Source organism: Platalea leucorodia (genome assembly GCF_965183815.1).
Source record: "Platalea leucorodia genome assembly, chromosome: 5".
NCBI lineage: Eukaryota > Metazoa > Chordata > Aves > Pelecaniformes > Threskiornithidae > Platalea > Platalea leucorodia.
The window spans coordinates 34,264,992-34,289,296 of record NC_138827.1 but is presented as its reverse complement, the minus strand read 5'-3'; the positions used below and the strand labels follow the sequence as shown (position 1 = coordinate 34,289,296).

At 38.6% G+C, this 24,305-nt stretch overlaps 2 protein-coding genes across 8 annotated transcripts in view; one reads left to right on the top strand and one right to left on the bottom strand.

The window, feature by feature from the left end:
- MIGA1 (mitoguardin 1) overlaps nt 1-2,620 on the bottom strand; it is a 41,707-nt gene extending 39,087 nt beyond the window's left edge. For all 5 annotated transcript variants that reach the window (XM_082313509.1, XM_082313510.1, XM_082313511.1 and 2 more), the window contains exons 1-2: nt 2,405-2,620; nt 1,325-1,495 (exon numbers count right to left, since the gene is read on the bottom strand). In XM_082313509.1, the coding sequence (XP_082169635.1) occupies nt 1,325-1,423 (99 nt within the window). In that variant the 5' untranslated portion in view covers nt 1,424-1,495; nt 2,405-2,620. The remainder of the gene's footprint in view (nt 1-1,324; nt 1,496-2,404) is intronic.
- A 219-nt stretch (nt 2,621-2,839) lies between these two features.
- USP33 (ubiquitin specific peptidase 33) overlaps nt 2,840-24,305 on the top strand; it is a 44,466-nt gene continuing 23,000 nt past the window's right edge. For 2 of the 3 annotated variants that reach the window (XM_082313501.1, XM_082313500.1), the window contains exons 1-10: nt 2,840-2,999; nt 8,951-9,032; nt 9,568-9,705; nt 10,776-10,829; nt 12,899-12,961; nt 15,461-15,613; nt 17,885-17,984; nt 19,972-20,041; nt 21,379-21,492; nt 22,239-22,317. In XM_082313501.1, the coding sequence (XP_082169627.1) occupies nt 9,625-9,705; nt 10,776-10,829; nt 12,899-12,961; nt 15,461-15,613; nt 17,885-17,984; nt 19,972-20,041; nt 21,379-21,492; nt 22,239-22,317 (714 nt within the window). In that variant the 5' untranslated portion in view covers nt 2,840-2,999; nt 8,951-9,032; nt 9,568-9,624. The remainder of the gene's footprint in view (nt 3,000-8,950; nt 9,033-9,567; nt 9,706-10,775; nt 10,830-12,898; nt 12,962-15,460; nt 15,614-17,884; nt 17,985-19,971; nt 20,042-21,378; nt 21,493-22,238; nt 22,318-24,305) is intronic. The other variant, XM_082313502.1, reaches the window with a different exon arrangement.

Below are 24,305 nucleotides of genomic sequence, written 5' to 3'. Positions count from 1 at the left end.
CATGAAAAATGACATAGCTTTTGCTTACAAGCATCTAATTCAATAAAAATAAAATACAGTCATATTAAAGACATGGGTTTTAAAAGCAGAACTTTATTAGGACCTGCTAATATGTAATTTTTTAAAAAATATTATTGTCATTCCTAATTATAAACATTTTTTTTTTCTTTTAGTTATCCTTGTCAATGATTCAGCATACACAGAATGGTAAAAACTGCTGGACCATATTTTGTACAGCCAACTAGAAACCATTTTTTTTTTCCTGTGTATTATGGCATCAGAATATGGCTCACTCTTCAAGAAATTTATTCTCTAAGGGATACCACTGAAACCTTAATATTTTCTCAAGTAATTCTGACTTATGTCGCTCTATCATTTATCACATATGTAGTTATAGGCAACTAACACCTCTCTTCTCCGAATTGCTAACACACTTACACCTCGCCTCCCTGTCTTTGACTTGAAGGTACTCTAGGGACAAATCTTATGATTCCCTGCAGACAAGGAGTATCAGCTTCACAACACTTCCAGCTTTCGTCAACCTGAAAACTAAGATCATAATGTACTCTTTGCCCTGATTTGAGTGACTGCTATCCATATTGCTATTTATATAGTGAAAACTAGCCTATAACAATGAAAGGAAATAAAAATAAATCACTCCAAGGCCACCTATAAAAGGAAATACTGTGATTAATAGAGCCTTAAGACTTTCTTTGAAGATCTTTCCGTAAGTAAAACACACAAACAAAACCAGCAAAAAGAACTGAACAGGTTTAAAAAACTGCCTGTTTTTAAAGAATCACTGCCTTGTTTTAGTCACGTGCCACTTATTTAATCAAACAGAAGTGACCGGAAAACTAGACCAACAGATTCTTGATTTGCATTAATTATAATTCAGATTGCCAGTACCACTCACCAAATTAATCTAGAAATTATTTCAGACCACACTCAATACTATTATTCAAAATTTAATGACAGTTACGTTTCATTTTTAAATACCTAAAAAAATCTACAAGAAAAAAGACAACTTGAGGATTTTGATATTTGAGTTGATGAGAATCATTGTGCTGTTGCAAAATGAAGACATATAGACATTGCAGATAAAGCAATCCTTCAGTCAGATGCACGATGACGGACTAAGCATTTATCGGCAGAAAAAGAAAAAAAACCCGCTTGTTGTAGTTCAGTGTTCTAAATAAACTAAAAATCAAGATATTCTGTACAAATTGAATTCATATTAAGCTCAGAAGAGCAAGTACAACATCGCAATTAAATTTGTAAACATATATCAAAAGTGACAATATTCAGATAATGTATACATTACCTGGTTAAGAGAATAATACCAAGAAAGGGGAAGATGAAATACCCGTAAAGCTACCGTCTTCAGAGAAAATCGTGCCTCAGTAACAGCTTCTTCTGACATGGCTACTTCTCTCCCATAACCTCATTAAGTGGAACTATCTTGAATACAGTCACAGATGGTCTCTGGAATACTCTGTCAAATGAAGGATACACACTAAATTGTGCAATAGAAGCCCAGGACAGCTTTCTTTTGCAAGCTCAAATCTTTTACATAATGGGTACATGACTTGTTTGATTGGTGTTTCTGAGTAGAGTCAAGGCTTGTGCTTAATGAGAAGAGAGCAAATTTGCTGGCTCGGCTGGGGCCTCATTCATTCCAACTGCTCTGAGCAGAGACCCGTATATGTATCACCAGCACCTACAGAGCACTCAGTCTGCTTTTATTAGCTGCCAGTTCACTTGTTATATCCTCTAAATCATACGTGGAAACAACCCTGTTTCTAAGATCACTGCTGTTGGAAGAACAGCTAAAAGAGTTAAAAGACTTGAGAGCAGCCAGAAAAAGTTTCTCTCATTCAGAGCTTCGATTTTTTTGCAGACAGATGACGAGCAATAAATACTATAGCCTGACGTCATCCCCCGTTAAAAGGCACACCCCCCTTACTCCCTGATGCCAAGCACCAGGCGAAGCCCCTGACGTCCACGACCGCAACCGCGGCACGGCGTGAGGTGAAAGAAAAGGGCGGGCCCCCAGCCGCGGGAGCGGTCGGCTGTCACCACCGGCTGTTCTCCCCCCGCCGACGCCTCCGGCCACAGGCGGGCTGCGCTGCCCTGCCCTGCCCCGGAGGCGCTTCCTCAGGGCAGGAGCCTCTCCCCGCCGCGGGGCCCGTAGCCGGCCCCCTTGGGGGCAGACGCCACCTCCCTCCGGCCCTGCCGAGCCCTCCCCAGGCGAAGCAGCCCCGGCATCACGGTCGGGGGTGCCCAAGCCTTGCGGCGCCTCGGGCGGGCGACGGACCCTCAGCCCCCATCCCCGCCGCCGCCCGGGCAAAGGCGGGCGCACCTCTCCCCGGGCCCGGGCCGGCTCCCGCTGCGCCTCGGTTACCTGCCGGGGGCCGGGGCAGGCGCCACGGGCAGCAGCCACGGCCCCTCGCGGGCGGCTCCCTTCCCGCACCGGCAGCGGCTAGGAGACCGGGCAGGGATCTGCTTCCGGGCCAGCGAGAAGCGGCCGGGGTCGGCCGGGAGGCAGCCCCTGTCACTGCCACGTGAGGGTGACCCGCTCCGTTAGGAGTCCGCGTCGGCCATCTTTACACAGGGCAGCCGCCTTCTGCAAGGTGAGGTGAGGGGCTGGCGCCGCCATCTTTGTGCGGGGCAGCGCTCACGTGAGCGGCGGAGACGCTCCGCGCCGCCATCTTTGTGCGGGGCGCGTCCGGCGGCCGGTGCTGCCGCAGCCGCGGGCGGTGGGCGTCTGGCGGTGTGAGGAGGCGCCGGCGGAGCCCCGGCCGCGGCCTGGGCGCGCCCCTTCTCCGCCACGGCGGCCTTCTGCACCGCGGCGTCCCGGGCGGGGGAGCGCTGCCCGCCCGCCCGCCAGGGCCGCTGTCCCCGGAGGGTGAGGTTCGCCATCGGTGCGAGTCGCGGGGCTCGCCGCGGCCCGGCTTAGCTCCGGGCCCCGCGCACGGCACATCCTCCCGGCTGCTCCGGTAAGACGGGGAGAGTCCCGCCGGCGGCGGGGAAGGCGGGTCGGGTCTGGCGTCCCTGAGGGGGGCCAGGAGCGCGGCGGGCCGTGTCTCCGGCCGGTCTCAAAGTCCAGGGCGGCTGGGCCCGCTGGGCGTGTTGGCAGGGTGATGGCCGCCGCCGGCCGTGGCCGTCGCGGCGGCCGGGTCGCTGCGCTCCCGGAGGGCTGGGCGGGGGCCGGGAGCGGCGTGCGGCCTGCCCGCCTCCCCCGCCGGGCCGCTCGGCTGAGCTGCGGGGCGATGGGGCGGCGGTGCCCGGGCCGCCCGCTCCGAGTCAGCGGGGCGCCGTGCGGGGCGGCCGGCAGGCGGGGTGGGTACGGCTGCCCGCCCGCTGGAAGCGGCCGGGGAGGATTGAATCGACCTCCGCAAATACCGTCTAAAGCTGAAACGATGCGGTGACGGTATCGTAGATACGATGCAATTCCTTAAAACAGTAGTTTACCTATAAATTACTCTGTTCGTTCCCAGAGGTATCTCCACGCTTAGATCTCTGTGTACGGGGGATGAAATAGACTGGAGAAAAAAGTCTGGTGTAGCACCGAGTGGAAAATCACTGTAGACTTCTCCTGTGCGCAGGCAAAGCCTCAGTTAGGAAAATCCTCTTAGAAACATAAAGGTCAGCTAATGGGTTTCGGAGTTAGGATTTAAAGTGGTGGAAGAAAGAAATTAATCGACAGTCTATATACCTTAAAAGGCAATCTAAAATGAAAAATGGCTAGCCCTGTAAAAGGATATACCCTCAACTCAAGCATTTTTATTTTTTTTTAAATTACCTTTCTCTTTGGAAATGATACTTCATGACAGAAAAAAAAAAATCTAGTGAAAGTGACTTAAAAAATTGTGTCTTGCTTGGATGGATAGTTCTTGGGGCCTGAAGAGAAGGACCAGGTATCTTTCATCAGCTTACTGAGTATGTTTCTGTCATTTACTGGGAAAATAGCAGGTTTTATTCTAAATAGATAAAGTAACTTTTCTACCAGAGTTAGTACTGGTGGTGTCTTTCTTTCCAAGAAAGTGGGATACTTGTGTTTAGAGTTGATAGATTTAAAAAGGTAGAAGTAGGGAGGGAGGGGAGATGAAAATCAAAACCACCTACTGATTAACAGAATATAAAGGAACTTAGTGCGTGAAATTAATCTTAATCTTCCCTATTTCTTGACCTAAGAAGACTATTCCTAAGTTTAGTAACAATATTATTCACATACATTGTTATACTAAAGTAATTTCTGTAATAGTTGTCAAAAAAATCCAGTAAAGTTTTTAAAGAGCAACACAGTTCCTTAGAAAACTGATAGAAAAATGTACATCTTAAAAATCTGAATACGTATGTCTAAGGCTGTAGCTTCAATGGGCATGTATAGTTTGGAGTGAATGCTGGTGGCTTTTTTCTGAAATGTGAATAATATCTATATGACAAGTAATTACTGAAGCTGCAGATCTCTTTAGTATTCTAAGTAATTAAATGTTCAGATACAAAATTGCACCCCTGTGTCACTCTTATTTTGTTGTCATAAAATGAAAAAAAAATGTTAAATGCGATTGTTTTAGTGCATCACAATAACTGTGAGTGCAAATAAGAAGCCTGAACTTAGATCTTACTGGTTTGATACGCGGTTCAGAGCTGTACAGGCAAAATAATAAAAGCCTATAATGAAGATACAATTACTGCTTCAGGTAATTGCTGTCTTCAGAATAATCCTTTTGTTCTTAAAATCTTCTACCAGCATTCCCTAACTGAACCCTGTAAAATGATCTGATAAAGTGGCTCCATATTTAGGGACATCAATGGATTAAAGATATATATTTGTTTATTTCAACATCTGTTGAAGTATTAACTACTGTAACTAGGCAGATGAAAACATTAACTTTAATTCAAAATTTTTTTGAGAGAATTTAAAATCTGTTATGTTTCTTTAGGGAATATTAGGCTCCCTGCATAAGCCTAAGATAATTTTCAAGATCAGTTGAATTCTCTTAGTGTTTGATGGGATTTTTCTGTGTGTGTGATACTTCTTCTATGGTAGGCACCACACAAGTCTGTGATGCCATGGAACTCTGCTGAATAATAAATAGATTGCTGGTCATGATGCTTTAAATTGTGGTTCACATTTCTCTGATGGCTCACGTGAGCAAATGGTTTTTTCTTAGTGAATGCAAAGAATAAAAAGGAACAAAAAAAAGACTGGTGTTCAATATAAGTGTTACAGGCTTTTTTTTTTAAGTATGACTTGCTATGCATGCACTGAGCAAAAATGTATTAAGTCCTTCTTTTGAACATTAAATTATTCAGTTAGTTGAATGATGTAGTATGATGCATTGAGATAGGTGGGCTGAAACAAACCTTTTCAGTGGAGACAATGGAGACAGCTAGGGGAGAACAAGGGAGAGGCTGCAAAGTTCTCTCCCAGATATATGGGAAGCATTTGATGAGAAGCTTATTGCATGAATATTATCATGAACAGTTAGTGTGAAAACTTGAGTTCTATTCACAGTTAAGTTTTACTTCGTTCTTAACCTCATAGTGAAACAAAGATGCTTCTTGTATCCCTTGTATATTGTCCATGGTTTTCAGCTTATGGTTTTTGTAAGGTTCCTGTGAGACCATAGAATACTTTTGAAGGGTCCATGAAACAGTCAGAAATAGTCTTGTTACCACTGGACACATGATTGTTGTCTAAGAATTCCTGTCTTGATAACAATTTTTTAGAGTTCTTCAGCCTGAGGAAGGCTGAAATTTCTGATATAGATTCTTTCCAGAGCCTTTCTCTGTCTTTCTAATACATAAACTTTTGAGTCAGGAAGCCCCAGAGCTGGAAAGGATTCGGGGAAGCTATATGTTCTTGTAATATTTTTATTCTTCTGTAGATGTCCTTTGGTCAGTGGGGGAAACAGGATACTGGGCTAAAGCAACCTTTCATCTGACCCAGTAGAGCTGCTCATATGAGATCATAGAATCATTAAGGTTGGAAAAGACCTCTGAGATCATTGAGTCCAACCGTTAACCGAATTGTCAGGTCCACCTGTAAACCATGTCCCTAAGCACCACATCCACACGTTTTTTGAACACTTCCAGGGACTGTGATTGCACCACTTCCCTGGGCAGTCTGTTCCTATACCTAACCACTCTCTCTGTGAAGAAATTTTTCTAATATCTAATCTAAATCTCCCCTGGCACAACTTGAGGCCATTTCTTCTCATCCTGTTGCCTGCTACCTGGGAGAAGAGACCGACCCCCACCTCGCTACAGACTCCTTTCAGGCAGTTGTAGAGAGCAATAAGGTCTCTCCTCAGCCTCCTCTTCTCCAGACTAAACCACCCCAGCTCCCTCAGCCGCTCCTCATAAGACTTGTGCTCTAGACCCTTCACCAGCTTCGTTGCCCTTCTTCGGACACGCTCCAGCACCTCAATGTCCTTCTTGTAGTGAGGGGCTCAAAGCTGAACACAGTACTCGAGGTGCGGCCTCACCAGTGCCGAGTACAGGGGCACTATCACCTCCCTGGTCCTGCTGGCCACACTATTCCTGATACAAGCCAGGATGCTATTGGCCCTCTTGGCCACCTGAGCACACTACTGTGTGCTCAGGTGGCCAAGAGGGCAAATACCTAGATATTTAGGTACTTTCCTAGTACAAGCTATCACATATCACAGGGGGGCATGAAATGGAGATATACTCTAGCTTCAGAACAGGAGTGTAAAATGGAATGTAAGAGAAACTACAAAAGTAGATTTTTTTTTTTTTTTTTTTTTTTTTTTTTAAATTACTGAAAATGCAAAGATGTGACTTTTGGATGAGGTCAACGCAATGCAGAAGCTTGTGAAAAAGAAGACGTGATAATGAGATACATCAGTAGAGGAAGATAAGCAATCTTTTTGGATAGAGTAGGAAGTGGTGAAATGGAGGAAGGTTAGTGAGCGAGGGAGGGGCTCCCCTGGGCTTGCTAGGATTTAGAGAGATGAAGGATGAATCATGGTTTGTAAATTAATTTCACAGTTTTAGACTTTAACATAAAATTTTATAAAATGTGGTACTGCAGCTAGGTGTATTAAGCTACTGAGGTTATGGCAGTACAGTGAGTTATCACGGTTGCTACAGGATAGAAGGAGGTGTGTAAGAATTTTGTTAACAAAAGGTGAGAGAAAAGCCATTCAGCTCTGCCTGTATAATAACGTATAAGGAATCTATAACATGAACTAGACATTAACAAGGGATGCTCTCCATATGAACAGGAATAGGGACCACATCCATAGGGACATGAGTTTCAACATGCTTTAGTCTTTCTGATCATTATTATGAGGAGATGCAGACTGCACCAAGAAACAGAATCTGGCGTGAGCAGGACTCCTGGGTTTGGGTTTGTTCAGGACTGCAGGTTTGGATTTTGCAGTTCCAGGTGTGAAAAGTAGCTATTAAATACAAATCTGGTAGCGTGAGGTGAAGTCTCCACTTCATTTATTGCTTTGTATTACTTGGAATAATGCATTCAAAAAGCTTCTTCCATAAAAAAATTAGGCCTAAAGCTTTACTAATCCATTATACCAGTCTTTCTAAAGCATTTGTGTTAAATCAGCATTAATTCACACTGATTTTTTTTTTTTTTTAAGGTTGTCAGGGCTTTATTTGAAACTCGTCCATTTTTAACGTTTCAACAGACCTTGCGAAATGTGCAAGATGAAACATACATTCATGTTTCCATTTCTGTTCTGAAAAGGAGCTTTACAGTTCAAAGCAGAATTGCTAATGTGACTGAAGTTGAGGAGGTTTGGCCTGAAAAAACGTTGTTTTCATATCTGAAGTGTCTTTCAGGAATACTGCCCATAGATTTCAAATAGACACTGAACTGAGGAAATACTTCTCCAGCTTCAGCTTATATTTGAGAGTAATGATTTTTAAATGTCATGCCATTGGTCCAGGAAGAGAGTTTAGACCTCATCTTGAAAAAAATCCTGAGTTATTAATTTGATGTAGTATTTCCAGTCTTGTGAGATAAGTTCTTAAATGTTTTATTGAACAGCTGTTAAAAAGACTGAGATACACACACATACTTGAGTATATGTATACATGTTATATGTATAATAAATAACTTGTGTGTTATTTATATATAAACAATTGTTTATACATAAACAAAATATATTTCAGTATATATGCAGGTATATACATGCATGTATATAATAAATTATATAAAGTATTATATTATTCTGATACAAATAATATATAATAATATTATTTGTTTAGCAATGTTTGTAGGAATAATATAGACTATTTATACACATACACACACACATATATTAAAAAAACCCTTTGATAATCAAAGGGAACTGAAATGACTCTTGATTCAAAGGGATCTTATTGCAAGGCAATGGAAGTAAAGACCAAGTCAAAGATAATAAACTGAAAATTTACTAGGAAGTAGGTCTGAGGTGGCTACTAGGCAAGGTTTGTTTTCCCCCATGCTGTCAAAGCTGTAGGTTACTTAATACTCAAAGGAGTGATTGGTCGTATAGCGGAAGGAACAGACCTAAAGCTGCCAAAGCAGGCAGGCAAAGTGGAAAGAGACATTGATAACGGTGCTAAAGGCTGCAAACAGATCAAGGAGTGTGCATCACTGAGTTAGAAAGGAAGTTTAGTTGCAAGTCTTGATAAGGGAATGCTAGATTGGACAGATAATAGTTGGGCAAAGTAAGCTTAAGATTTCTTGGGCTTTAGAGAGATTGAGGCATCAATACTAATTGTTTAAGTGACAAAACTGGAACAAAGTTCTTGGATGGTTCTTATCTGCATGACTCAATTGGAGTATTTATATAAAGAGAACATTACTGAGTTCGTTATTTTCTTTCTGTAAAACATCATAGTGTTCTGTGCAACCATCAAAATAATAATGACAAAGTGATTGTATTCAGCATTCTTTATTTCTTATAAGTTTCTGTGTCTGCATCAGAGACCTTGGATGGACAGAAAGACCTCAAACAAGAGAAGAGCTTGCTGAGTGTTCAGTACCACATGTGAGTTACAAGTTGAAGTTTGCTTTTGGTATATAATATGCCTGATTGTAGAATGTGTCTTTGTAAATAAATAAAAGCAAGATAAAGTTTCCTTCTCCTTTGACAAGCAAGTCACGTGCTCCTGCATTTTAGCCTTCACGGCTTCAGCACTCTTCAGGACTGTTGCATAAGATCTCTCTCCAGAATATACAGTAAAAGCCACCATAAGTTCTGGGTAGGATTAAAAACTGTAATTTTTATGTCATTGGGGTGCCATGATAGACGCCAGGAAGTTAAATAATTAATCCAAACCAGCTCTATTCCACTCAGGATTCTGTTAGTTTATGCCCTAAAAGTCAGAGGATTTCCTTTTAGAAGTCAGCTGTGTTTAGTTTGGACTATTGGATTCTCTTGCTGTTAATAAAGTTATTTATACTAACTTGCTTTTAAAAGGCACATTCTTTTAAAAGTTATGCATATGTTGCATATTAAATATCTGATACTGCTGCCTACTGTAAGGAATTGGATTTTACTCTTTCTTACTTCTGTTGACAAGTGATTCCCTGGTCTTGAAAATCCCAGCTACAGGATCTCAGAAAATACAGCTTCTGAAATGTCATCGCCCGGCAGCAATTGCCCACACTTGGAATCAGTTGGTGAGATAACAAAAGAGGAATTGATACAGAAATCTCATGTGAGTTGTAGCAGCTTACTTTCTTCCTATCACAGTTAACTCTGGTCGCATATTTTAGCTACATATCTTGTCATGTATAATTAGTTTTAAGATGCATTTAAGTGTTAAGCATGGGTAAAATCTTCTGTACTGGAATAGTGAGGTTTAAACGAAGTATGGGAAGAATTATGGACTTGATAAAACTGAAAAACTGTTTTTCAGTATTTAACACTTAAAGAGTACCTTTCCCAGCAGTGTTTTCCAAAGCAAGTGGTATTTTAATGGAAATATTAGTTAAAGGAATTAGCATAACACCAATCTGAACTTTATTTTCAGACACTGCCATTATAGCAGTTAGTTATTTGGAATATTAATCTAATATAGTATAACTGACTTGACTTCAAGTAGAAACTGTGACAAAGAAATTTATGCTTAAGTTTTTCTTGGATAACAGTTCACTTTTTGATGGAGGAGCCACAGTTTGAGAAACTGCCCCTACCTGAACTCTTGGTTTCCAGCTAGTATTAATAAATGGAACAAAGGAGGATCTTGTAACCGATTATAGTAGCTGTGAGGTGATGAAAAGCCAAACCTTTTCTGTCCATGGTGCTAAATTTCTTTATCTGAAAAGCGTAACAGTTAATTAGCTGCTGAGGCATATAGCATTTCTCTAGTGTTGCATCTTTTTTGTAAACCTTTGCAGGTAGTGTTGACTGTCTGCAAATAGGAATATGCAGTTATAAGTTCTATCACTTTCATTTCTTTTTATGTTAAATTGATAGGAAAGACCAATTCTGAGGATTTTTATAATAATGTGATGTGATATATGTGTATGCTTTATTTAGAAGAACAATTTCTGGTTTAAGATTAAAACTCAGAGAGAGATTCAAGGTTTTACTAGAAAAATATGCTGATCTTAAGATTATGTGAAGCAAAACAAAAATTGAGTTGGTTATCAACACATCCTTTTTTCTGTCTTAAAATTATTCAGTTGATACTGAGCTTTACAGTATTTTTTTCTCATTTTGTCTCAAAGTTGTGGTTTACTGGTGAAAGTAAATGAAATACTACTTTGCTTGTGTGTTTAATAGGGCACTTGTCAGGACTGTAAAGTCAGAGGACCCAACCTTTGGGCATGCTTAGAGGTAAGTTCTGTTGTTCCATAGTAGGGTAGATAAAGTTGGTAGTATTTTTTTGAAGAAACAACTATAATGAAGTTCTTTAAATTAGTTTCTTTAAGTTATTGTTTAAAAGCAAAACCTCTTGTGCAGTTTTTTATTTTTAAAATTATTTACCTTTTATCAGGTACATATTTCTTGTAATTTAAGAATACTGTGTTCAAAATGAGATTTTGGGTTTTTTTTATAAGAAAGTAGCATATCAAGTTTCTTCTTGAGTTATGGGGGTTTTTTAGCTCTTAAGTTTTTTTTTTTTTTTTTTTTTTTATATTTTCCCCAGGTCTGTAGATCTGAAAAATAATATATTATTCCTGAATTAAGTTACTTTTTATAGGCCCCTCTTGGGATTTGTATTAATAACATCTAGCAGTAAATGCTAAATTTTTACAGCATGAAAATATGTAGACTTTTTTATTCTTAAGCAAAACAAAGAAAAAACTCATTTTGAAACTTGTAGAAGCATATATAAACATTCTTCAAACTTTGTATGAGTTTTGTACAGTCTTTACCCTGTATATAGTTCTTTCTTAAATATACTTTTGCCTTACTCTTCTTGCCATCTACAAAAACCATAATTTTCAGTCTGTTTAAAACAAAAAGCTCTGAAAATGTTGCTTCTGATTGATCTATGATACCAACAGGAAAGTATGTAGCTAGTTTAGTTTTTCAAATGTCTTGTGAGTTCTTCAGACACACAGCTGTTTCCAGAGATTGAAATTTTGCTCTATAGGCTTGACTTCATTTCTTGGCAACATTTGTCTTAAGTCCTGTCAGGAAGATGTCTAGGCTGAGATGCCAACCTTTAGGTATTTTTAAAAATGTACTTCATTAGTTTCCATTTAAGTGGATTATGGTAACAGTTAAGACATCAGATTATTTTGCTCCTTCTGTCAATAAGAGAGAGAAACGAAGGGGAAAGAAACAGTGTTTAATGTCTTTTTGTTACATGGCTTGAAGTTTAATTACATATAAAAACCTTCTTGGGAGTAGGAAGAGGTGTTCAGGGATGTGTCAGCCTGGCAGGTGGGGAAATGCTGTGAAGCTTAAAACATGTTTTTTATTTCTCACTTAGAGCTCTTAAACTGTTACTGAAAAACTTAATTTCATACCAACATTTCCATAGGAGAGTTTTCTAATTGCAGTAGGACACTTAGTGTCGTGCTGTGATATATCTCCTCTTGGATGAATTGGCATCTTGCCTTCACCTTTTTCAGTAGAAAAACATGGTGAGATCCCAGCATGTTAACTCTCTGTAACTTAACCAATATCTGTGATTATTTAATATAGAAAATTGACTGTGTTCAGCTGCTATTTGATTGTATAAATTAACGTGCTTAGAGTTATACACATAACATGCTCTACCCTCTTATGTGATTGTCTTGACTCATGCAAATGAGGAATTAATGCAAATTGCTTGAAGACTGGCAGCTGCAAGATTCCACACTCAACTCAGCCAAATATGTTTTGCGATTAGCACAATTAAAATCAACAATTATTTTGCACGTTATAACTAGAATGTAGTAAGTACTTAACCATATAGTGCTGGAAACTCTTACTTGAAAAAATAATGAATTGTGAAGTAATACTCTGATAAGTAGGCACTGAAATAGGGGTATACAGGCATTTTTTGTGTCAGTGTGTCATGTTCCGAGACTGTTGCAATTCAGTGTTTTAGACACTGGGCTAACTTCATATTTTCTGTAACAATCTCCACCAAATCATGAATTGTAAAAAATACATGTTGACCTTAATCTGAATAAATATATCAAAATGGCAAAAAACCTATATTCCAAACACATTAAATGTCTAACACTGCCTGCCGGTGAGAAGAGTTGAGTTAAATCTTGCAGCATTCTTATTTGCTTTAGGTGATATTTATTTTAACACTCAATTGTGCATGTCTCTTGGTTTGTGTAGGACTCTGCAAGTTTCAAATTTAAGTGAATTTTAAAGGGACTGGCAGTATGTTCCTATTCTGTAAGCCTGTTTGACACCCCTTTTTAATTCTGTATGCTTCTTCGTATCTTGCTCAACAGAACAGATGTACATATGTTGGCTGTGGTGAATCCCATGTTGATCATAGTACCACCCATTCCCAGGTATGTGTATTTGCTAGTAATACAGTTATTTGAAGCAGTGAAGTAGAATTAGAGAACTTTTTTTACTCATTTTAGTGAAGTCAATAACCTGTGTTAGCATAACTGTTTGGAAGTTTGATAAGCTATGATTGTTTTTCATCTACAGAAGCAGATCTTACTAATTTAGCAGTATGCGAGTTCACAGTCTTTGTGCAGCTGCATAATTATGTAATTCTGACATTATTGTGCTCCTTATAAGAACATGGTGAAAATTAAAAAAAGAACAACAATTACTGATGATTTTCAAGATGCGTGGACAAAAGAATTCTTGAGTATTTCAGCTTATATGTAGTACTTCACTACTTCAGTCTAACTTTCTAGGATTGTGGCTGCCTGATGGATAAGGGGAGGGAAGTTGGATTAATGAAGGTGAGAGCTGAACAGGTGTAAGATAGGAAGTATAAATTACCAGAAACAGGTGCTTTGTTTCTGCATTATGCTCCCTGTTCCAGTGCCTACAGATGAAGAACCTGTAGACTGAGATGAGCATGTCCTTTCATGCTATGTCCTGATTTTGGATCGAGCTCGGTAGGAGCAGTGGCGTGTGTGCGCTATGTTCCCCACTATGCCAAGTTCTGGCAAGGTTGGACAGCTTCTGAGTGCATCTGTTTGGGTCTTAAACTCACTGTCTGTTCTGTGCACACTTGCCAAAATGAAGCAAATGAGCTATGTCATTCTCTCTTAACAAATGTACTGGGGATGGAGGGATGACAGTTTTATTAACCTGTCATTTCAGAATTGGTGACTTTCCGATTAAATTAAATTCTTGCCATCAGTTTACAGTTTGTTTGTCAGAAAATACTTTTAAGGTTCCACACTGAGCAATTTTTTGTCCTTAAAAATACTAAAAAAACCAAAACCCTGGTGAATATTAAAATGAACAAATAGCATATACCAGGTTTTTACAAGAAGTATGCTTTATGACTGCATTTTGCCACCACTCCTGATTTTTTTTTTTTGAAGCAGGGCCTCGAGCGCATATTTATACAAATCAATAGTGCATTAATATAACTCTATTTAAATAGAATTTTTTTTGCCAGCTATTTAAGCTGAATCACAGTTCTAAAACCTTTACAATAGATATATAAATGAGCGGCTTGTAGTGCAATTCGGGAACAGATGGTCCCTGAATTTCTTGCTTACAACTTTATACCTCTTGGCTTTCTACGGTAGTTTATTCCTGATTTACATGCTGTTTTAGCGATGTTATGTACTTGCCAGGTAAGAGAAAGGGAATGGATAGTTTGCTTGCTGTCAGTGACATCCTTGTCTTGATTTTCTCGTTACTAAATTTTAATTTCTGGATAGTAAGGCCTCTTCTGGATTTTTTTTCCGCAGTGAAAATCTCAATAAACTCACTAAAATGAGAGGAACAAGGTTGACATGAATCAGTTTATTTCTGCTTACTCCAGTTTCCACCAGCAAGACTCCCTGTACTGCAAATAATCATGTTCATTGTGTCCACTTCAAGAAAATTAATAAGCTGTTGCTCTGGAAACTTGTAATTATTTATGCAGCTGAAGCTGCAGAATCAAGCATATTCTCATGATTAAAATTGTCTGAGATACTTATATAATCTGATGGTTTTTAGTAGGGGGAGGGCTACTTAATGAAATTGTAGCCCACATTATATATGAAAAATGTTGTTCTTGTACAAGGCCTTATTAAACAAGGGGAGGAGGGACTTGGGCATCCTGCAGTAGTTGTAGTATTTCCCTAATTTCTGGCAAATCCCTCTGTCTATAAGCCTGGCTGGTGCTGATATACAAGGAAGAAATACAGGAAGGATTGGTGGAAATACTTGGAGGATGATAGCAGCTGTGTACACAATCTTACAGTAAGCAAAGAGGTTAAAAAATGAAAGATGATGATTAGAACAGTAAAAATATTCTCCATCTGTCAAATTTTTATATTGCTTCACAGCATGAAGCTGTCAGCAAGAGAACTGATTGAGTCTAGAACGTTTGTTTTGATATGAGCACCTCTTGCTGTACCTGAACTAAAAATCTTCTCTTACTCTTCTGATTGATTGTTAAATAGCTTGAATTTCCTACTGCAAACCAGTAGAAATAAACACTGTCCTTACTGTAGAGGAGGTGGCTGCCACTGTGACCAATAGCAGACCTTCCTGGAAAATTGGTTTGTTGTGAATTGTAACACTTCTGCCAACAGGCTTTCTTCTTATTTTTGTAACTACACAGAGGCATGTCAGATATGACAGTGGCTTAGATTCTCATTGTACCTAGTTGCTAATTTGAGTAACTTGTACTAAAAATGAGTGTTGTATAGTTCATGCTAAAATTCCAGTAATTGAATTGCTATTTTTTAATATTTCCACATACATATTTGTTTCATTGTTGAAAGATTTAGAATTTTAATACTTTTGTTCTATCTTGCATGTAGCAGTATTTTGTTATTCCAAATCTCTGAATCACACTTTTGCTTTTTCTTCTGTTTTAGGAGACAAAACACTGTCTAACTGTCAACCTTACTACACTCCGTGTTTGGTGTTATGCCTGTAGTAAGGAAGTATTCCTGGATAGAAAATTAGGATCTCATTCTCCCCTACCAAATGCAAGACTGTCTCACCAAGCACAAGAAAATAGCGTGCAGGTATTTTTTAATCCAATGAAACAAAGGCAGCTGTAGCTTTGCAGTAAACATTGTGTCTTATCTCAAGTGAGAGACTGACTTTTCCTCCTTTCTTGTGCTGAACTTTCTATTAATTTCTCTCTATTTTTATAAAATTTCTTCAAAAAGACCATGTCCAGCTTCTGTGTTCTGTCCGTGTACTGCGTGCTTCCTAAGAATGCCTTTTTTCATCTTATTGTCTAATTGTTTGTAATCTACAATAAACTGTAAAGTACAGAAAAAGCACAGGGTTAAATTTAAGGTTACAAGATTGGAATAGTTCACCTGTGCTTCCCCGTTCTGTCAGCTCTTAAAAAAGTTATTTACAGAACTCATTACAGTAATTGCTGGCTAACTTACAGGGCGCGGCAGGATGCCTTAGTATGTGTTTATGAATACTTGCCTGAGATACAAATTCATTCATACAAGCACAGTACTTTTCGAGAAATATATGCTAATTGTTAACCTCATTCAGCTAGTAATATAAGACACTTAAAGGGATTCCTATAACTTAGTTTCTGATGTTTAAACATGTCTAGTTTTCAGTTTTGATAAATGACTGAAAAGGTCTTGATTTTTGTGTATGTATAGGTGTGTGAGAAAATTTTTACAGTGGAGTGGCATACACACAAACCCTCCCGAATAGTTAAGAATTTAACTACTATGCAGACATTTACTAAGAATGCAGTACTAACCTGTGTGTATTCTATAGATGTGTTTAATTTTGGTGTAGAATGACAAATACATTGTGTTAGATTCATGTAGAAAAATATGTATGAAACTAGAAATCAGGAGAATGCTAATAGCGTTCTGTGGCAGTTCTATGCCAAGGAGTATAAATATGCCAAGGAGAAAAATACGGCCAGTATCTGGGAAGTTGATATTAGTTGAGTAAAACACAGGCTTCAGATTGTAGTGTTTTATATGATTATGGCATCAAAGACAAGATTTTATAAAAGTGCTTAGCTGTTCCTAACTCCACATTTATTAGCAATTAACATAGTAGCTGAGGAGTAAGATAATGAATGAAGTATTAGCTAGTATTGGAGACAAGTTAGAGGGGAAAAAATGAGCAAAGCGGATGTTACACAGAGAATTTTGAAATATACTATTTGCTTGTCTTGTTGGTCTGCAATTTCAGAGAGGTTTGTGTAGGTTTGGTTTGTTGTTTTGTTCTCTTCTCCGGGTTACATTAGTCTTCACTGGCGTCAGTACTGTTCACTCTGATAATACCTTTTCTAGATAAGTGTTGTCTTGGAGAAAGTTATTTTGCAATTTCTTAAGTATAATTGGCATAATGCATGTATCTGAAAAAAGGTATTATTTGTTTATTGCATATTTAATGTACTTATATAAAAATGACAGGTAGCTCAGTTAAAACTGCCACAAGTACAAGTACGGTATTTCTAAAATTAGGCATAGAGGTGTGGAAGAGATACCGTGATGCGCAGGTTGGACAGAAAGATGGGTAGGACTATCCTTTAATATTTTTACTTCAAAGTTTAGTATTTAATATGGACGTAATCTGATCATTTTCTCATAAAATACCAGCAGCTCAATTGGAATAGTACCATTGGAATCTTTTTTTAGATTTCCATTGTCCAGAAATTCTGGTGACTTGATATAAAACTGAGTTCAGACTTCTGAACTTCCATTCTATTATATTGAATCTGTTTTAATCTTCCAAGAAAATGTGTATAATATACAGAAAAATCAGTAGAACTTATAAAGTCTGTCAGTTTGTTTAGAACTTTTATTTATATGCTCACACAAAGAGCTTGTCATGCAATAGAAGTCTGCCTGCCTAATACTGTCTCTATTTGCACATTTTGCTTCCAACAGTTTAATTTGTCTTGGTTAAATGTAGTGAGCCATCTGGTGGCATATCAAAAACATATACACTGAGTTTTATGTGATGACTACTGTGTTAGCTTCTCACTGCTGGCTTACTGTTTGTTACCCAAGGGAAAGATATAGTATAACTTGCTTTGTTTTGATTCTTCAGCTGTTGTCATAAAATCATGCAATGTTGTCACTGCTAATCTGAAAACAAAAACGTGGGGTTTTTCTTAGTAAACTTTATCAGGGTAGCTGTGGAATCCTATTATTCTCATTTTAGGTGCAGCGAGATTTCAAAATACATTCACGTAATTTTCAGTTCCTAGATTTGTTGGTGAAATTATACGTAAGCTCAACTAAGAGGAAAATTGATAAATACAAGTAAATATACTTTTTTCTTTTTCTCCTTATAAGGATTTTAAAATACCTAGTAATCCCACACTGAAGATTCCGCTAGCAGCTGTATTTGATGACTTAGATATAGAAGTGGAAGAAGATGAGTTAAAGACTAGAGGTAATAAAAGCAAAATCCAGTGCTTTATTGCCCTTTATTGCATGTGTATGTCTCCAAGCCTGTTCTCCAGCTGTATACTAGTTCTGTTCTAAGTGGAACTGTTTCCTATTCTGCTCCAACTAAGATCTTTAGTTGTAGTTTCACCTTTATTGCAGCAATCTTTACTTACCTTCAGAACAGAGGATGCGGTGATAAATGTAGTGCACCCATGCAAGCAGCAACAAAAATAAGAAAGCATGTTGGAGTAAAGTTCAATTTAGCTGGTGTTCTAGTCACTCTGGTAAAAGTAGTTTTTTATAAAATCTGTTCTAATGTTTTCTCCTGTCCTAAAAGGTTCCTGGTTTGAATGCTTTCGTGCATTTTGGGTAACCTTTTTCTGAGCCTGTAGTATCCCAGTATGGGTTTTTGGTTTTTTGTTTTCTCCTTTTCAGTAATGGATTTCATGTACTGCCAAACTTTCTGGTATAAAAGGTTACCCTACCCTAGTATTAAACTATTGTGAAGATGAAAATGAGAGTGGATGAAACCCCAGTGAAGCCTTAATTTCTCATTTCATGAGAGAAAATAATAATTATTGTTTCTTACAAGTCTCAAATTGGTATTGATCATTTTAAAAAGGATATGTGTATTTGTTTGTAAACGAAATATTTCTAACTACCATTTTCTCAGAAAAATCTGACCAGCAGGTTGTTAAGAGATTGTTTTTGAGATGCTAATGCATATGTCAAGGCAGTTTGTTTTCCGTCAGTGATGATAAAAGAGTTATTCTAATTTATGGATCTCATTTCTCCTTTACTCATCTACTACCAGCTTTCCATCTCCTAAGTCTGCTGGCATTGGCCAGAAGACCTACTTTTCCCCTTCTGTTGTCTGGCACGATCTTTCCGGATATGTCACTACCCCACTAATTTGCCATCTGCCCTTAAATCATTAAACCATGTGTTGTATTTCCAGTTAGTTTCTCCTACCAATGTGTGTATTTGTGTATCTTCTTGTCCTGTTAATATTTTTGGGAATGTAACTTGCATAGCAGTAATATACAAGTAGAATTGCATGAGAGTTCCCAGTAGTATTGATGTGACTGTGTTAATACATTTCTCAAATTTAAAGGAAAAAAGTTCTTTAGCTCCATTTTAACTTCGTTCTTAAAATTTCTTTTGAAATGCTTTTGATGAAGCTAACATTAGAATATATATTTGCAAGAAAAGAAGTCTATTGCAAAACTTTACTTGCAACACTGCAGGCTGGAAAACTGTAGTGAGAGTATCTTCCTGATATATCTTCTGCTGTTAAAAAAATAAAATGAAAAAAAAAAATCCTATGACTGTTCATACTTTCTAATTTCAGTAAGAATGACTGTCCTTTTTTGTAGCAGAATCTGGGCTTGAAAATAAATTCTGTGGGGAAGTCTAAACTGAGCAGTCTGTGTATAAAAATAAGGGTATATAATTGGCATAGAAAAAGCCTGATCGTAGGTACTTATAATTCTGATTCTGGGATAATCGCATGCTGAGTAGGTTTTGAATGTTTAGCGTAATCTGACTACTAGCATGAACTTGAGACAGAAGAATGAAATCTTCCTTGAGAAGCTTTTGGTAATATGATTAACTGTTATGAACGCAGCATAGCAAAAAAATTAACTGAACAGGTAAATTGTTAAGTTCAAGTAAAACTTAAATATTGATAAACATATTTTAAATTACGATCTGCAGCTGTCATAAAACATAAAAAGTTAGTAAGATGAAATACAGTCTGCTTGTCTGAAGTGTTTTAGTCAGCCAAAATCAAAACACTTAATTACTTCTTCTAGTTAGATTAGTATTCCTTTAGGAGTCCTATGTTTCTTTTAGTTACAACTCTGCATTATAATTGGCATCAGAAGTGTTACATGAGTATTTTAATTAGTACATATTTTCTAGGAAGTATTTTCCTTAATATGTCCTGTATTGGATTAACAGACTTGCTGAATATTCATTCTGTTTTTCAGGTCTAACAGGATTAAAAAATATTGGAAACACTTGTTACATGAATGCAGCTTTACAAGCTCTTTCCAACTGGTAAGGAAAATGATTGTAAATGTAATTCTGTCTTTGCTTATACATGCATTTTCTCAAGATGGACTTAAGGATTCTGAAGGGCTGCACTACCATGGAAGGAGACGTGTATTTGTTAAATCTCAGTCTTATATACTACAAACAGTTGTGTCACTGATAGGAAAAAAAAGTATTGTGGTGTATGGGGACTCAGCTTTTTCCCTGTTTCATTCTAATTCCTCACTGTCCTAAATAAAAATACATGCAGTTCTAGAAAGGAGAAGAAAATCTGATAAAAGCTATTAAATTTGTGGGTTTTTTTTTTTCTGCTACAGAAGAAATCAAAGGAAATGCATAAGAATAAACACTAATTAAAAAAGAGACATGTTAAGATCAAAAGGTCCAAATTCAGTCCTTACAAGCGATGCATCTGGGACATTCTATGCTAAATCATCCTAGGAATGGCTAGAACACAAAATCTTCTCATCCCATGGGGATACCAGACAAGTTCACAAAGGAGAAATCTACAAAAGCTGAAGAGATAATAGCACTATCCAACTCTGAAGTTTCTTGTACTCGAAATGGTTAGGAGGGGACAGTACTTGAGCATATATCATATATGCTTAACTGTATGCATCTGCTTTTGGCTGCAATCCAAGGCAGGATACAGGCCCAAATAGACCTCACTGACATCCTTTGTTGAGGCAGAGGAGAACTGAGGCAAACCTCTCTAGAAGGTGAAGTGGACAAGGCATCTAATCATGAGGAAATTATTCTGTTGACATATGCCAAATTTTGCAAGTATGCTGGGATATCTCCTTTCTTGGATAAAAATAGGTCCAATATGTATGAGGGATTGTGACTTCAAAAGGGGGGTTGAAGGGAGAGAAGTGAAGGAGTATGTGAGTTGGTAACACTGCATGAAGTAAACAAGTAAATAATCATTTAAGTGTAAATTATTTACCTATAAATGTCATGGAGCATTATTGGATCCTAGAGAAAAGAAGATTTGTTTAAGATGCTGTTTGTGGACTAGGCTTATGGTCATTGTTGCTGTAGTGGTACATGTGTACTTCGGTGATGGCTAGTAGGAATTGCTTTGAATTTGAATCCCATTAGGCAATTCTGTTGCTTTAACAAATGTCAGAATATGTTTGAGGAGCAGTGTTGCTGTACTGCTTAAGTCCTACTAGGAAATGTTTGGTTGCAGCATTTAAGGATGTAGGAAATGGAATTGTTCAATTACATAATAGTATTACTCTTTTTTTGTTTTTAATAATCTTGTATGAAATGCATATTTCCTTGTATTTTAACAACCTGAAACAAGCTGAAAAAAATACTGTTTTTTTCTTTTTAATCAGCCCACCTTTGACGCACTTTTTTCTTGACTGTGGAGGCTTAGCCCAAACAGATAAGAAACCGGCAATTTGTAAAAGTTACCTCAAGCTGATGACGGAACTCTGGCACAAAAGCAGGTATTACATCGTTTTGGTGATGAAATGATTATAAATAAACTCCAGAGTCATGAAGGATGTATTAATCTGTCCTAGGTTTCTAATTTTTATTTTGTGTGTATCACAGAATTCCTCTTACAAATGAAGGAAGGAAAGACTAACTTGCAGGATTTAAACGCTCCTTATAACCTGTTCTTTTCCATATCTACCAAAGACAGGACAAATAACTGATGTAAACTGTAGTGAGGAAGATCTGACAAGAAATAAGATGATAAACACTATACAAAGTAGCATTAAGATTTTAAAAATAAGTTTATATCTGCCAGAAATACACCTAAAATGTTTAACTACTTTATCGTCTCTGTGTCCTTCATTCTGTATCAATGTTTTATCAATTTGTCTTATTTCTTTATATGGAACTTCTGTTATCTCTAAGAAAATACTTCAAAATATAAGTACAAAGGTAAAGAAACAGTAATTGTGCATAGTGTCAAGAGTATGTCTGATTTGTCGTGTGATTCTCTGACAAGAAATGTGGCATAAAAGTCCTGATAGAGTCTCTATTTCTGTTGAATGACACATTTATAAAAAATTGTACTGTTAATTATTGAAGACCAATATTATGTTTGGTTAAGAGTAGTATTATTGGTGTTAGACATGTTATAGTTCAGTTGCAGATAAAATTATGATCCCAATAAAGATAGAAAATTCCACTTAAATGCTTACTTTTTTATGTATATTTATATATTTGAAACTTTTCTTTTCAGGCCTGGTTCTGTTGTTCCTACTGGTTTATTTCAAGGAATTAAAACTCTTAATCCAACATTTCGAGGCTACTCTCAACAGGTAAAACTTTCTGATGTCTTTTAAATCTGCCTAAGCCATGAAGTTATCTCTTATTTTTAAATTTAGTACTTAGGATACCATGCTTCCTATATTTGTTTAAAGCAAATGCAACATAAACTTTATTTTATCTGCTTCAAATGTAGATCATCTGAAACTGAACCATCAACAGTTAAGTCAGGTTTTATAGAATCATAGAATTGTTACGGTTGGAAAAGACCCTTAAGATCATCGAGTCCAACCGTTAACATATCACTGCCAAGTCCACCACTAAATCATGTCCTCAAGCACCATGTCTACCCGTCTTTTAAATACCTCCAGGGATGGAGACTCAACCACTTCCCTGGGCAGCCTGTTCCAATGCCAGACTAACCTTTCGGTGAAGAAGTTTTTCTTAATATCCAACATAAACTTCCCCTGGCGCAGCTTGAGGCCGTTTCCTCTCGTCCTGTCACTTGTTACTTGGGAGAAGAGACCGACACCCAGCTCGCTACAGCCTCCTTTCAGGCAGTTGCAGAGAGCAATAAGGTCTCCCCTCAGCCTCCTCTTCTCCAGACTAAACCACCCCAGCTCCCTCAGCCGCTCCTCATACGACTTGTTCTCTAGACCCTTCACCAACTTTGTTGCCCTCCTCTGGACACGCTCCAGCACCTCAATGTCCTTCTTGTAGTGAGGGGCCCAAAGCTGAACACAGTACTCGAGGGGCGGCCTCACCAGTGCCGAGTACAGGGGCACTATCACCTCCCTGGTCCTGCTGGCCACACTATTCCTGATACAAGCCAGGATGCCATTGGCCCTCTTGGCCACCTGAGCCCACTGCTGGCTCATGTTCAGGCAGCTGTCAATCAACACCCCCAGGTCCTTTTCTGCCAGGCAGCTCTCCAGCCACTCCTCCCCAAGCCTGTAGCGTTGCATGGGGTTGTTGTGACCCAAGTGCAGGACCCGGCACTGAGCCTTGTTGAATCTCATACAGTCGGCCCCGGCCCATCGATCCAGCCTGTCCAGGTCCCTCTGCAGGGCCTTCCTACCCTCCAGCAGATCAACACTTCCACCCAACTTGGTGTCATCTGCAAACTTACTGAGGGTGCACTCAATCCCCTCATCCAGATCATCGATAAAGATGTTGAACAGGACCGGCCCCAACACTGAGCCCTGGGGAACACCACTTGTGACCGGCTGCCAACTGGATTTGACTCCATTCACCACCACTCTCTCGGCTTGGCCGTCCAGCCAGATTTTAACCCAGCGCAGGGTGCACTGATCCAAGCCGTGAGCAGCCAGCTTCTCCAGGAGAATGCTGTGGGAGACAGTGTCAAAGGCCTTACTAAAGTCATACAGTTTGCAGTAATTTATTAAAAGCTTTTGGGCTAGAGGAAAAATTTAAACCCTGTAATTAGAAAAGCTTACTAATATCTTCCAGGTATCTGCTGCTATTCAAAGGAATTTTGCTGTTTCAATTAGCATGTTTCCTATTTGTGGAGTGGAGGATTAGAACACATGTTTTATTGTTCAAATGCTGCATGTAGCTGTAAAGTAAATGTTTAAATAGTAATCTCAATGTTTTTTAATTTACTCATTTATTTCTTAAGAGCCACATGAATTTCTGGAAAAGTAGAAAGTTGATCTTGATAACTGAAAAGGAACTGTACGGAAACTTGATTCTCACAGCTTTGAACACTGATGAGAATGTCTTTTTCCATGCACAGCAACACTTAATGAGAACCTTTTTAGGTTCTGCCTGGATCACACTTCAGTTGTATGTTTAGTGGGTTTCATGGCAACGATTAAAACAAAGCAGATTTTTTCATGACTGACGCTCTCCTATTGCCCAGCCTCACAAGTTGGGCAGCCAAGTGGGCAGCCATGTCCAATATTCAGGGAGAAAAAGGAATTCTTTTGCTCAGTAGGGAATGTTTATCAGTTAATCTTTGTCTCAAGGTTTGAGTCGTCTTTTTTTTTTTTTTAAGAGATTATCAGCAAATAGGCATATT